Source organism: Carassius auratus, chromosome 15 (genome assembly GCF_003368295.1).
Source record: "Carassius auratus strain Wakin chromosome 15, ASM336829v1, whole genome shotgun sequence".
NCBI classification, from domain to species: Eukaryota; Metazoa; Chordata; class Actinopteri; order Cypriniformes; family Cyprinidae; genus Carassius; species Carassius auratus.
In genome coordinates this window covers 10592564-10607272 of record NC_039257.1, presented here as the reverse complement: position 1 = coordinate 10607272, position 14709 = coordinate 10592564, and the positions used below count along the sequence as shown (strand labels likewise).

At 35.8% G+C, this 14709-nt stretch overlaps 1 protein-coding gene across 3 annotated transcripts in view; it reads right to left on the bottom strand.

Moving 5' to 3' along the window:
• Window positions 1–14709, bottom strand: part of usp32 (ubiquitin specific peptidase 32) — a 47929-nt gene that overhangs the window by 27345 nt on the left and 5875 nt on the right. For all 3 annotated transcript variants that reach the window (XM_026282295.1, XM_026282297.1, XM_026282296.1), the window contains exons 2-5: window positions 11363–11490; window positions 4309–4414; window positions 3656–3774; window positions 782–941 (exon numbers count right to left, since the gene is read on the bottom strand). In XM_026282295.1, the coding sequence (XP_026138080.1) occupies window positions 782–941; window positions 3656–3774; window positions 4309–4414; window positions 11363–11490 (513 nt within the window). The remainder of the gene's footprint in view (window positions 1–781; window positions 942–3655; window positions 3775–4308; window positions 4415–11362; window positions 11491–14709) is intronic.

Sequence of the window (14709 nt, the reverse complement as noted above, 5' to 3'; positions counted from 1 at the left end):
TATTCAGGAAGTAGAGGCCATCAAAGTTGGGTTCTGAATGAAAAAATATCATGTCTTATGATAATGTACAAATCTTTCAGGGCAGACTCATCATGAGCTCTGAGACTGATGGTATATATTTCTCCAAAAGCCATAAGTTAGAGTGATTTTCAACAGATGCCTAATTTAAGAACTACACTCCCCATAATACTTAAGAGATCTTCCTGTATCCACCAATCAGAGAAGTTGCGGTTACCATAAAAACAAGAATAGATGAGTTAATTGTGTCTACTTACACTAACAACTTATTTGCATATATATTAATGTTTTGCAATTTAGACTGGAAGCTTGAGTAATATACAGCTGTTCAAAATTTCAGCTAGCCCATGAATAAGCTACATTTAAATTGTACTAATATTTTACAATATAACGGTTTTTACGGTATTTTTGATTGAATAAATTGGTGATGATAAGAGACTTATTTCAACATGTTAACAACCCCAAACCTTTCAACAGTTATTTTAAATTGTACAGTCATTTTACTATAATTGTAACTCAGTCCCTCAAAAAAGTATACGAATGTACCTTCTTTTTCTCAAGCTTTTCAAAACTCAGAGATGGCTGCTTTAGTTCAAGGCTTAGAATTAGTTTGAAAATCATTTTAATAACCAAGAAGGAAATGCAGGGAGAAAAATACTTCTGGAACCAGAGTGAGAGAGTATTCAAAGAATACAGGCAGAGTTTTGAGAGCTTATTTAGAGGAAGTATTCAGATAATAGTCAGAGAAAATAGTGACACTTACAGTGCGTGACACCAGCTAGGGTTTGATAGAAAGTGGGTGTGTCGCTGTCGTCAGTCAACGTCACACACACACCACCTGACAGCAGCCAGCGGGAGAATGTGAAAGCATCTTTATTCTGCAGAAGCCAGCTCTTAAACTTCTCATAATTCACCTTCTCTCCCTGGACAGAAACAGACAAAAACACTGTAAATAAACAGCAGAGTGCAATTCTCTAATGAACTCATGACCAACTGTAAGAGTGCAGAATTGAGAAGTTGGACTTCATGTTAGTTGCTTCCCCTTGTGTAGTGAAGGGGAAGCTTTCTCATTATTAATATGTACTCAATTCTGTTATATGCAGATACATTTATGTGAGTGGGTTGAGTAAAGAGATAAGAGAGAGTTTTAAAGCTGCTGCCAAGGGATAACCAACAAAAGTGCTGCCCTGAGTGGCTTTTCCCTAAATCAAGAAAGTGATGCTGCAGCAGGAAGTGTGAAGGCTGAGAAGAGAGTGCAACTTAAGAAGAGCTAATCGAGAAAAAGAAGGGAAAGTATGTTAAAGCAAATGATGTGACCTTATTGGCCGCAACATATGCACCGTCAACCTTTTAAGCTTATTATTAGAGCAGGGCTATAACACAGAGGAAGCTCTCTCTGTAAACACAAGCTGAAATAGGGCGAACGGTTCAAGCGGTGCTGTATATAGAGATTTTGACAGATTGGATTAAAAAGGCATGTAATCCATTTATCAGCCAGCAAATACCAAATTGGGTTCAGTCTAGGGCTGGGCGATATGGCCCCAAATTTTCCCATTTTCACAATAAAATGTTTAATATCACTTGATATCGATAATTATCATGAAACATTTTAAATCTTTATTTCTTTATTAAAAGTTGAAAGGCAGATTTTTGTGAAAAGTGAAAGTTGTTGAACCCAGACTGTTAATTGTGGTTTTAAACTACTCTTTATGGTCAGAACATGACAAACACTTCATGCTTTTGAATTCTTACACTTTTCCAGTAATTTTTTTTTTAAATAAAATAAAATAAAATAAACTTTATAGAAAAAAACATTTCTCAGTTTGTGCAAGTTATAATGAGTGATACTGCTTCAAATCATGAAACAGGTTTGTGTTGCCATACTTGGATAATGTGTGTAATCAGCACAGTTTGCAGTGCAGGCTGCAATATTAATAATATTACATTTTGTTGTCTCTTAGAAATGCACATTTGACAGTAGCTTGAGTAGATCGTAGTAATAGCTTCAGTTAAGACACAGATGTAAATTTATGTTATTTTACAATACATTTAGTGTAAATGCACAAATGCTATAGCCTAATCACAAAAAATGCTGTAATTATATTCCATTACTCTTTTAATACACATCTAAATTAATAATAAAATTCCAAATGAATATCCCACATTTCTGCCACAATACCATGGTGCATTTAGTGTAACTACAGTTAATCTATGGTAAATTATGGTTATTTGTAGATTGAAAAGTCTTTTGACTATGGTTGGCCATAGTGTTTAACACTCTGAATAGTGTTAACAGTTTAAATCACAATGTCATTTGTGTTGTTTGCCGGATTCAAGTGCTTCACATTGGATCTCACAGCACAGCACTGTTATCAGTGAGTGAACACGTCTGCTCTAGTAAACTCACACTGCGCTGTTGTTTGAACTTTGAGCCGAGCAGGTAGATGGTACGCGTGGTGCAGCACAAATTATTATTATGCCACTAACATTATATCAAACATTTGTTGAACTCGTTATAATTTTATTTACAAAATTATAGTGCGCTAAATATTTCATTTATTGACGAAATGATAGTGTGCTAATTATTCCATTGACTTGAAAGCCAAAAGACCACATAACTAACTTTGTCTATGTTTTAATCCTAAATCATGAGTCTGAGTAAGTGTCAGGTAAGTGGAACTGAATTTGTACTTAGACTAAATTTATCAATACTTGTATATAAAAAAGGTGTAAACGTACAACACATATAAAACAGAATAAGCCTTGTATGAATATGTATGAGGGAAATGAGCTGTTTCAGTGAAGGGAACATGGTCTTTCTTCTCGTTTAATCCGTAAAACACTTAATGTCAAAAGTTGTGTTACTATAATGAATTTTAGGCTTAATTTTTGGCATGTTGTATGACATTTTTGTGTTTCTGTGACGTTAAAAGATATGAAGAGACTCCATATCTTATTACGACAAATTGTGTAATGTAAACTACAGTAATACGCTCTGGTACTTTATTCAGGATTCTTTGATGAATAAAAAGTTAGAGTGTTTATTTAAAATCAAACCTTTTCGAACAATATACACTACCGTTCAAAAGTTTAGGGTCCGTACATTTTTATTCTTCCTGTTTTTGGAAAAAATTTATTTAGCAAGAATGTGTTGAATTCATAAGAAGTCAAAGCAAAGATTTATATCGTGAATAAATGCGGTTCTTTAGAACTTTTAATTAATCAAAGAATCATGAAAAAAGTATTGCAGTTGCACAAGTGTTGCCAACATTGATAATAATAAATCAGCATTTTAGAATGATTTCTGTAGGATTTTTTGACAGTTTATACTGGAGTAATAACTGAAGGAAATTCAGGTTTGCGTCACAGAAATAAATTATATTTTAAAGTTTATTAAAATAGAAACCACTATTTTATATTGTAATAACAATTAGCAAGATTCATGTTTATGTATTTTTGATCAAATAAATGTAGCCTTGATGAGTATAAGAGACTTATTTCAAAAACATGCAGATAAATTTCCTGAAAAAAAAAAAAAAAAACACTACGTGGCTGTATGGCATGCCGGTTTGTCTGAGAAGTCAGGAGATTTGTTAAGACCTAGGTTAATAGCACAGGTTAGTTTTCCTGAACTGACCTCAGTGAAGCACTTCCTAAGAGAGGGCGGGACCTCCCCATCCACTGAACGCAGCATGTTCTCCACATCCTCCCGGACCACATAGGTCCCCGAATCACAAGCGAACAAGCTGAAGATGTCTGTGGATACAGGGACATGCAGGTTCATACACAAACAGTTAATCAAAGTCTAGCAGGCAATGTGTCTTGCACCCTCAGATCAATCACAGCTGTCAGGGACACTGTGACAGAGTAGACAGTACATCTATGGGGAATAGACTGTGAAGTGGAGTGAGCATGCAGCTACCAGTTTGACTCCAGAAACACAGAGCAAAACAAAGCTAAATAACACTTGGATAATTGAATATGTCGAGGCTGAGGTGTGCTTGTTTAGATTGTTATTTGAAATGGAATTAGTCGAGCACCTTTTGTGACAAGCAAAACAAACAAATACACACATTTGTAAGGCTATCTCCAAATGATGCTTTAAATCCTGAGAATAAAGCTACTACACAGCATTATTCATCTGTAATCCATCATGCACAGAATTTATAAAAACATTTAGAACATTTAATTTCTATGAAAAACACTGAAATAAAGTGCAAGATCAATGTATAGAGTATATAATATGTAGAATATTGGAATGGATATCCATCTGCCTCTCTGTAAACGTACATTTGGCTTTCTCTTCATCGCGTCCTCTTGTTAATAGAACCAGCCCGACGATCAGGTAGTTGAAGTGCAGCCCTTTAGATGTACCACCAAAAGAGTTGTAGATCACCTAGAACAGATGAGAAAGGGATGCACATTAAACATGGCCGTTTAAAATGCAAGATTTTGCCACGGAACTCGACTGAGCAGCAATGCAGCAACAACCAATGAGAGTGAAGATAGTTCTCCATTACTTAATTCAGTCAAGTAGGATTCTAGAAACCAAGAGCTCAGATGAATGATTGTCAGTGCGCATGCCTCTTTCTAAAGAACACAGGAAACGATGCAGAAGTACATTGAATTGCACATAATGATTATGCAAATGTCACCGACATACAGACAACAACAAACTCAGTTGAGTTTATAAATAATTATAATAAAAGTATTACATTGAAAAAGTTATTTATCAGTAAGCACAGCAAAAAAAGTTTTTACAGGTATTTACAGGACAAAGCCATGCAACTAAAATGAAACAAAATGTGCCATCTTTTGAATTTTTACCAGTTGCACAACAAAGAAACTTCATTCCTTCCCATCAGTACGCTATTACTAAATCTACTGGTGTTCGACACTTCATACAGACAGCCATGGTATTATTTCACACTTTTTATTTCCGCTGAGATTTAGAGAAACATCAGCCTTTTAATGATAATGCTCTCTAGATACATATCTCCCCATAAATCAGCTGACAATTTTTCGTTTAATACAGAGGAAACATTAAATTCTCTCAACCCACACTGCAGGGCTACTGAAAATGTGTTTCAGTATAAAAAAAATTATCTCTGCAAAATGTGGCCCTGCAGGAGGCTTACCAGTAAAATACTTTTCTCTCTGTTTTTGATTATTTCTATTCCACAGAGACATCTCATGCAGACATAATTCACTTTTATGCCTGGTATGACACCATGTCTTACACTTAACGCCACATATAACTAAAATGTTCACGCCCCCAGATGCCTACTGCACAGCCTAGCGCTCTGCAGCATATAGTACAAACATTTACTAGGAAAAAAGCACAAGATCATTCCTATAATTTTGAGCAATTTTGTGATGTCAAAGCTGGGATTTCCACACACTGACAGGTGCCTTCCCTGTGGTATCAATCTTCTGTCAAACTGTACATGACCAAGTCCATATCAGTCTTTACTGACAGGTTAGACAGACTGCAGCTTCACTGGTGAGCAGGGTACAAAATCCACTTATTTCCCTTAGCTACTTGTCAAGGAACTTCAGACAATGAAACATTTACACACATTTTTGTAAATAACAAAAATAAGTTTTATATATATATAAAAAATAATAATACACAAAAAAATTGGCCTCTGACTTTTGGTTTCCAAGATGAATGTAAAGTAAATTAACTGGCAGTTATTCTCGCCCAAATCTATTTAACTAGTTGGCACTGGGGGAGTGTTAATTCTGGACCCTGCTGGCAAGTCTGAATGAAGTTAAGGTCTGGTTAATGAACACTGTGTTGTCATCCATCTCTACAGCTCTGGCCTCAGTTTTGTGTGGATTTGTCTGTGCAAAGATGGCTTCACTCTTGGCCAGAGGGCAGAGAGGATGTCAGCGCTCAGGCTCAGGCTTGGAGGAGATGTCGGCACACGACTGGAATGCAGTTTACAATTATGTTAAAATCAATCAACAAAGCCACCAGCTTAACATATTTAGTTGGTTGTTTTAATTGCTTTAGCTTTAAGTCTTTTTGCTGGGTGGATATTGATATGTGTACAGACATTCTCTTCTTATGGGCTGTTTACACAGCCACTGCATCACTGTGATTTTGAACAAACAAAGAAGCCATTGCATTTATAATGAATAATGTAGCACGCTTCCGTAGCATGTAATCATTGCCCTTTGATGTTATACAAATACTGAGCGACGGAAGGTGGAGGTAATGATCAACTAGAGCATTCCTGAAGCTGACACACACACAGACAGGAAGTTGGAGGAATAAAGGAGGGGAAGTGTGCGATGCTGCAAGGGATTTAATGATGCTGGGTGCTAAAGATTAGCGTGAGGTGATTGGCTGGCTGCGAGCTGAGTTCAAGGGAACCGACCCACTTATCACAGCGATGAAATAACAGCTGGGTGCCCAGGGTTCCTTCTGCCTGTGCCTCCCGATGATGGATGCATCATGAGATGTCACCTGCAGCCATAGATTTATCACCCACGGGACGCAGACACTGACTATCTGCCATTCATACACATGCGGGTGCATGTAGGTTAAGTGAATAATATTGATTTTGTAGCATAGTTAGACAGGGTGGAGTAACAGTTGCATAATTAACTGGTGAAAGATTGTGATATTGATTCAAACACCTTAGGATCTTATTCCTAAATGACTAGGAGTGGGCGTAATGACCAAAATCCTATATCACGATTTGAGTACTTTTATTTTACGATAATGATATACATCCCAATATAGTTATTTTTGCTTTAAAACTGCAGTCCATGTCTTTGTGTTCAAAATTGTAAAAATGTATATAATTATAAGGGAGTACACCATGAATCCATTTTCCAAACCGTGTTTTTGTCTTGTCCTGAATCACTATGGTACACCTATAATACCGGTTTATATTCTGACTATTTTAGACAGAAAGCAGCAGCTCTGGCTACAATGTTTTTCCGCAAGACGTACGCGGTTCTGCTCTGTTAATTAACTGCTAGAGTGCCAAAAGTTATGAGCTGTAGCTTTAAATAAGGTCTTTATAATATATATATATATATATATATATATATAAAAACAAGCTCACTGAAGACAAGTGAACAGTCAGTTATTAAATAAGCACAAACTAATTACAAACAATAGGACAAAAAACTATAGTAGAATAAAGATAATTGCAAAGACAGGCATTTTGATACAAGTGTGTTTATTTAACCATTCAATGCCTTTAAAGCAGCAAAAATTAATTTTTCGAATTAATTGGGTTCAATACAACTGCACACTATGAGCACGGTTTGCACATGGTTGCGCCTCTCTGACAGTGCTCAGAAACAGACAGCCTCTCAGACAGCGTGTACATAAGTGTAATTAGTTATCTTTCAATGCTGTTTCAGTGGCTTAAAATCGCTTGTTTTTAAACTGCGATGCGATGCAGTAGGTGGAGACTAGTCACAGTTAAAAATGAATGTCACTGAATCACTCAATCAAGAGATTCATTCAGATTCATGCTGATTGACCTAGTAATGAAATTAAGTATTTATGAATGAGTCACTGATTCATCCATTCAAATAGATTAAAAAAATAATAATTTGATGAAATATAGATTTTTTTTTTAGGTAGACTGCACTGAATGTGGGACAATCAGGATTCTCAATTTATTCAGAAAGGTTGCAGCTCTAGGTGAAGGAACCTCCAAGATTAAAATGAGGAAAACGTCAACTTTGATCCAACAAATGGTCTGTGACATGATGTGAAGGTGTGCAACACTCAGAAAGAACCATCTTAGCAGAAGATTCACCTGATAAAAACAGAATTCAGGATTAGTCACAGTACAAGGTTGTGGGAAAAGAGCTAAAAATAAACTCAAAACTACATCTCTCTCTTTTCTGTTTTTCTTGGATGAGTAGCAGCTTTATATTGCTAAAAAAAAATTCATTGGCTCGTAGCCATGCCTGAAAGTTCATAACAATACCTGACGAACCTGACTGTAGAGTCAAGTCCTGTTAAAGTCCTCCAAGGGTTTTAAGGTCTTCGTTTAATTGACACTAAACATCAAAGAGATACGCCCCAGCTTAAAGTGCTTTTAGAGTATTGATCCAAAACATAATTCACAATAAAACTGGCCAAAAGCCACACAGAAACAAGCCGAAAATAACCAATCAGGCTGGCTTGCAAATACTAGTTCCTATGACAACAAGTATAGACCAGACGGGTTTCTGCAGAAATAGAGCGGGATCTCTGAATGATTCATCTTGCAGAGAACAGCCTGTAAAGTTACAGGAGACAGGTAGAGAGGGCCACATGAACTCACGGTTACAGCGGTCAGGTCATGGGGAAGTCTTTAAATGTCAGAAGATAATGTGTGAGCATGTTTTACCATAAAGCCCCACCTTTCAGCTTGCATTTCTCTGGGTTACAATTGGTAACCACATGACTGTGGGTATTTGAAGCATCAGCAAAGCAAAACTGAACTGCACACAAACAGGGAAATAGCTTAGTCAAACAGCAGCCATGCAAAGAACAAAGAATCACATTAGAAAACTGCAGTGCATACTGTAAAAGTTTATATAAGCTTTTGTGCGCATCATGTAGGGCTGTAGTCCAAATACCATTTTTTTGTAATCAATACATAATCAACACTTAATATCCAAAGCTTCAGAGGGAGGGGGCTGAATATATTCTTTTCTAAAACATGTGTCTACACTGGACACGAGCGGTGCGACAAAATACAATAGAACCTAGTATGCTGTCTACACTGGATGTGGCATGTCTGACAAATTCCCGAAAGTAAACTGCTGCTGCATTCTATTTATGACGCACTGACACAAATTTTAAATTATTTTCAATGGTCGCTTATAGACAGACTTTAGCTGTTGCGGCGTGGCACAGCATGACAACTGTCGTGTCCAGTGTCTGTTTGCATTTTTATTATGTCGAGAACCGTTTATCCAATCGACTTTATGCATGGGGGTGTGTTGCTGCGGACCGTAGGGAGTCCAGTGTCGCATTTTAGTGCAATATGGACACGCAACATGTTCAGAATTAAGACATTTTCAAAGAAACTACAGAACAGCATGAGCCCCACGCAGGCAGGGCTTATATGCTCCGAGAACGGACACTGCACTAGTGATACCAAACACACAGGTCTGTTAAGAGTAATACTTTTAATATACACAAATTATTATTAGGCTGGGCTACTGTACCTTTTTTTATGACTGCTGTATTTCGGAAGTATTTTCCAAGCAAATTAAGCGCAGGTTTTTATCATGTGTAAAATTACTGATTAACACTTAAGAACTGAAGCTGATACATTTAAGTAAAGTAGAGGGATTAATCAAGATGTCAAAATGGGCCTTTGTCCATAGTTTTGGACAAAGCTTTGCAGAAAACATGGCTTCGCATCGCTTATTGCTTTATTAGACAACCTTAGCCTATAATCATAGCATTATTAACCTAAAGTAAAACATGAGCCAAGTGTTGGGCTACATTTGACAGTGATAGATATGTCAGGACTGTTTGTCAAAGTTAGATCATTGCTTCTCCAGCTGTGACTCACTATTGGTGGTAATCAGGATACGATTAAACATACAATGAAATAATTAAAACAAAATCCCTACAATTTATGTTTGGCTTTATCAGAGCCATGCTAAACCCTTATTAAGCATAACAGTAAATCTATAACACTACGCCCATCACAAGCCATGTCAATGTTAGTCACAATGGTGGTACTTCAAAAGCCTAATATTTTATGAGGGGGTACTCTGTGAAAAGTTTAAGAACCACTGCCCTACATATTTAGTAAATTTGAGAGGTGGAGCAGGACACCATGGCCTGCCTGCTTGTGGCCTAGACTGGAGCTATTAACCATTAATTTGCATATTTAACAGGTAAGTTAGTCTACTCCAACCTCCATTTAATTAAATCATTTTTTTCAATATTATAGCTACTATTACCAAAAATAAACAGTAGGCTTAATAATAAAATGATCACAAATGCGTGAAAATGTTAGAATGCAAACAACTATGTAAGCATATAGGTCTACTAAACATTAGGCAGTCCCTCCAAGATTTCACCAAAATATTTTTTTGTGATTTTTGCAATCAAAATGGGTGATTTTACTGTGGCTTTTCTCAAAATTTGTGATGATGTTTGTGGCATTTCTTATTGTTTTGCAGTGAAAATATACCACAGAGAACATTCTTCTAACACTTTTGACTTTTCTGACTTCGAGAACCACTGTAGGTCTCCAGACTAACGTTTGAGGACACCAGCACTGGTGCCATTAAGATCTACAGAAGGAAGCTCCATCACCTGACAGTAAAGCACTCACCCTAATCGCACACGTACATCTCGGAGACATCTAATGTCTGCATTAACATATGCAAGATGTATTTTTAAGAGTGCTTCTTCATCTGCAGTACATCTCTAAGGTGTTTCCTGTCAGATGTCAAATAGACATTTATTAAAAATGCATGTAAAACTGTTTATATTACATCTGATAAAATGTACTTTTATTACTGCTATTCATAATGTCTAAATTTATTTTATTGAATACAAAAAAATATAGGTTATATTAGTGAGTGGAAATGCATCCATCTATTAGTGGTCATTTAATAATATCTTTTTTTATTATTTTTTAAATAAGTGTTTGCTTTCCTACATTATAAAACTTTTAGTTTTATACATGGGGAAACCCATTAAAGGTGAACAAATATCATCACATTAAAAATAACTTTCAAATTCGGTAATATTAAAAGCTTTGAAGTGCGGGGAAAAGTTGTGTTATTCTGTTATGAAGCCATGGTTTAACGTGAATTTAGAACCACTAACTTGAATAATAACCCACGGCAACAGTGGAAAGGTGGCATGGAGTCAGACCAACCTCTCCCGCATAGATGGCCACACTTCATGTGCATGCTCGCGGATGCAAATTAAGAATCACAAACTTGGCTGCATTTGAGTCTTCAAGGCATTTTAAGGACACAACATTGTCCATTAATTAACTATAACAACGGTTACAGTACCCACTATAGTTGTCCGCTAGTAAAAACAGTTTTATCAGTCATAATCCATGGATCAGGAGGACCATTGAGCTACTTATAGTAAATGAGGCAAGGTGTAGAGTTACATTCAAGCTATTGTAAGGAATGAGAAAATTATTTTCACAAGAAAAAAACATTTAAATATGTAATTTTGATTGTCAAGTAGAGCTTTAAGGGATAAATGTTTGACTACAGGGGGGCTTTAGAAAGCAAAGAGATAGCACTGAAACAAGCAGTGGGTGGCTGGAGAGAGATCATGATGCTTTGAGGTATTCTGATGATGTTTATGTTTTATCAAAGCTTGACTAACCTCTGCAACCTTTGGAGGAACTCCATCGCCCAGTACTTCCCTGTAGAAGCATTGCTGGGTCATATAGACAGACAGGCCACTGGTCCTCTTGAAGGCATCTCGCAGACGTTTGAGCTCCACATCGGTAACTGTGAACACAGCAGGAAGTTGTCAAAAAGCTGTATAGGATATGAGATTATCATCACTAAAAATTACTTGTTTTGTTTACATGTGGCATTAAATTATGCCAGATGTTCCTCATTCTCTGGAAAACAATGTCTGAATATCTGAAAGAATTGTATAAAATAAACAATAAAACCTCTGAAAATGTGTAAACAGTTTAATTAGGCTATTAAATAAATATATACATTACCATGTAAAAACTTGGGCTGGTAGGATTTTTAAAAATTATTTTGAAAGAAGTATCTTATGCACACCATGACTGCATTTATTTAACCAAAAATACATTTAAAACTGTAAATGCGTGATATGCAAAATACAATTTAAAATATCTCTTTCTGAATACATTTGAATAACATTTTGATCAATTTAAGGCATCCTCGCTGAATAAAAGTATAAATTTGTATAAAAAAAGCAAAACAAAACAAGAAGCTGTAGAAAAATCGAGACATGAACCCCATGCCAGTTTCAACCTTGAATCCCTTTGAGCTCTTTGTTGACCTCAAAAGAAACAACTTTGAACCGTATTATATTTCCAAATTGGCATCAAGTGGTTAATCATTTATTTAACTTAAGCGGTTTTTACAGTTCATGTTTGGTGCAAAAGTGCCTCAGGCCTGAGAAAGCTAGCTGCTGAGAATATTTCTTATAAGTCAAAGTCATTGCCATCTTTGCACATTTCTCCTCTAGCTCAAAGCATGTTGAGTTATGATGGCAGAGGAGGACTACAGCCAGTGCGCTTTCATCTCTCTCTCTCTCTCTCTCTCACACACACACATTCCTTTTAAAACATCACCGCCTCTGCAGCCTGTATTTAACTCAGACACTTACAGGAGACCACTGCTGCTTCACGCCACTCATAGCCTTGTACTGCCTAGCACAATACATCACAGACCTGCTCATAAACCACAGCACTGTTCTATCTGACTCATCCATAACAGGGTCAGGGCCAAAAGTAGAGAACCAAAATATAATGTTCTCTGCAAATGAGATATTTCCAGAAATGCTTTATGACTTTGAAATACCCCTAATATAGACATCCAGGGATGGTTAATCAAGTTGTTCCAAACGTACATGAATATATTTATTCTGCTGATATTTTAAAGCTTTTTTTTGAAGATGGAAAAAAAAATACTAAAGTCAATGGCTACAACGAGCAACTGTCCGGTTACTAAAATTCCTCTTCAAATTCCTCTTCATTTTTGGGTGAACCATGGCTTGGGGGAGGCTTGGATTTATCCAGCAAATAGCACATCCACAATAAAAGAAGGCTACAAATGCCACTCCATTGTAATAACAGTTGTTAACATATCACTGAAACAGAGCAACTGTGACCCCAAAAAGCCCCCTCTGTTCAGAGCAGAGACATTTGAGAACTGATATGCACTGATGACTCAATGGAGTTGTCACAGTATGGAAGCAGATGCTCTCCTGCCTTTCGTTTAGTTTTTTTTCCTAAAAATAAATATGTTTGTTTTTAACTAAAATGATTTTTTTAGATATATTAAAAAAATGGTTGCAGATGTACATACACATTGTTATTGTTACAAACAGCAATGATACTGACTTAAATTTCACAAATTTTGTGTAATTTCAAAACCGGTGTCACTGAAAATATTTTTTTAACTTGCAGTTCACTAATTGAGTCAGAATGTGAATTCAACAAACGCATCTGACTGATTCAGCAAGTTTATTTAGTTGATCTGTGCCTTGTTTTTTCACTTGTGTGTAGACGTGTGCCAGTATTCGGTATTGAATGTCCAATATATTGTTATCATCGGCACTTCTAAATACCGTGAATAATAACATATTATAAATAATTATGAATTTTGAATGCATTTTAAGAATAATTTTCCCATCAACTGGTCAGAATGCACAACGCAGCTGTATGCTGCTTGAAAGAGCTTGTGTGTTCTGATGTAAACTAGTAGCACATGGGGGAACTCTGAGAGATGCACTGAATGAAAGCACATCCACTCTCTGACAGCAGATGGCGCTAAACAGCAGAAAATGCAGCCCTTACCCTGGAAACCCCATAAATAAAGCAGCTGTACTACTTTCTTAAACATATTAAAATAATATTAAATAGCTATTCAGATTTTGTGGATTCGCTATGGTGTTCATCACAGTGCCAAATATTTAATATTTAGAGGCTGTTTATTTTCAAATTTAATTTTTTTTTCATTTTAATCTGGACTACAAAATGCCCTAGATATTGTTTGAAAGTGTTTTGATTCTTTATCGTTCATTCACACTTTACATTCATTTTTAACATTAGTTAATTCATTAGTTAACAAACTGCCAATAAAAAATTGTTCTGAACATTCATTAATCTTAGGTATTTCAAGATTTAATAACACTTTATTAAAATCAAAAGTTGCAGCTGTGTTAATACGCTAACATGAACTAAGACTTGTATTTTTTAACAAAGATTAATAATTTCAGTAGCAAATGTAGCTATTGCGCATTGTGAATGTTAATGGTTAACTAATGAGGTCTTACTGTAAAGTGACACAGATTGGTCTTTATAGTTCTTTTGCACTTTAATCTGTGTAAAACTTTCTGTATTGCTTTATTTTATTTAAATGTTCAGTTATTTTAGTTATAAGAAAAAGAATACCACTGTATATACTGCATAAATACCGTGATAATACCATATACCTTGATAAAAGCATTAGCAATTAATAGCAACAGAAAAAATTTACCCTACTTGTGTGACAATGAGGTTCAGTCTAAGTTTAATTCTGATTGGTTAATCACATTTTTCAATTATTATGAAAATTATTATGAAAATTATTATGACAATTATGATTATGACGAGATGGAATCGAAGAACAATTTCAGCACAAAAGTGAGACTTTGAGCCAGAACACTCTCATTAAAACAGCTGCATGAAGCCCATGAGCTGTTTCAGGGATCTGAAGAGATGCACATAATGGTGAATCACATTCATACACATAATGCTTGGCTTTCAAAGGGAATTAAAAAGAGCATTTTCACTCTGCGATGCAACTGTCTGCCTCAGGAACACTTTTTCAAAATCACTACAGACAAATGGTGAGGATATTAACAAATCACAGAAAGCTTCACCAATGGTTTACCACTTGTGACATACACATCAGGACCATTTAAAAAGAATTGAAGGCTTAAAAAAGTGATTAACACCAAGGTCTGGGTTTTTTTTTTTT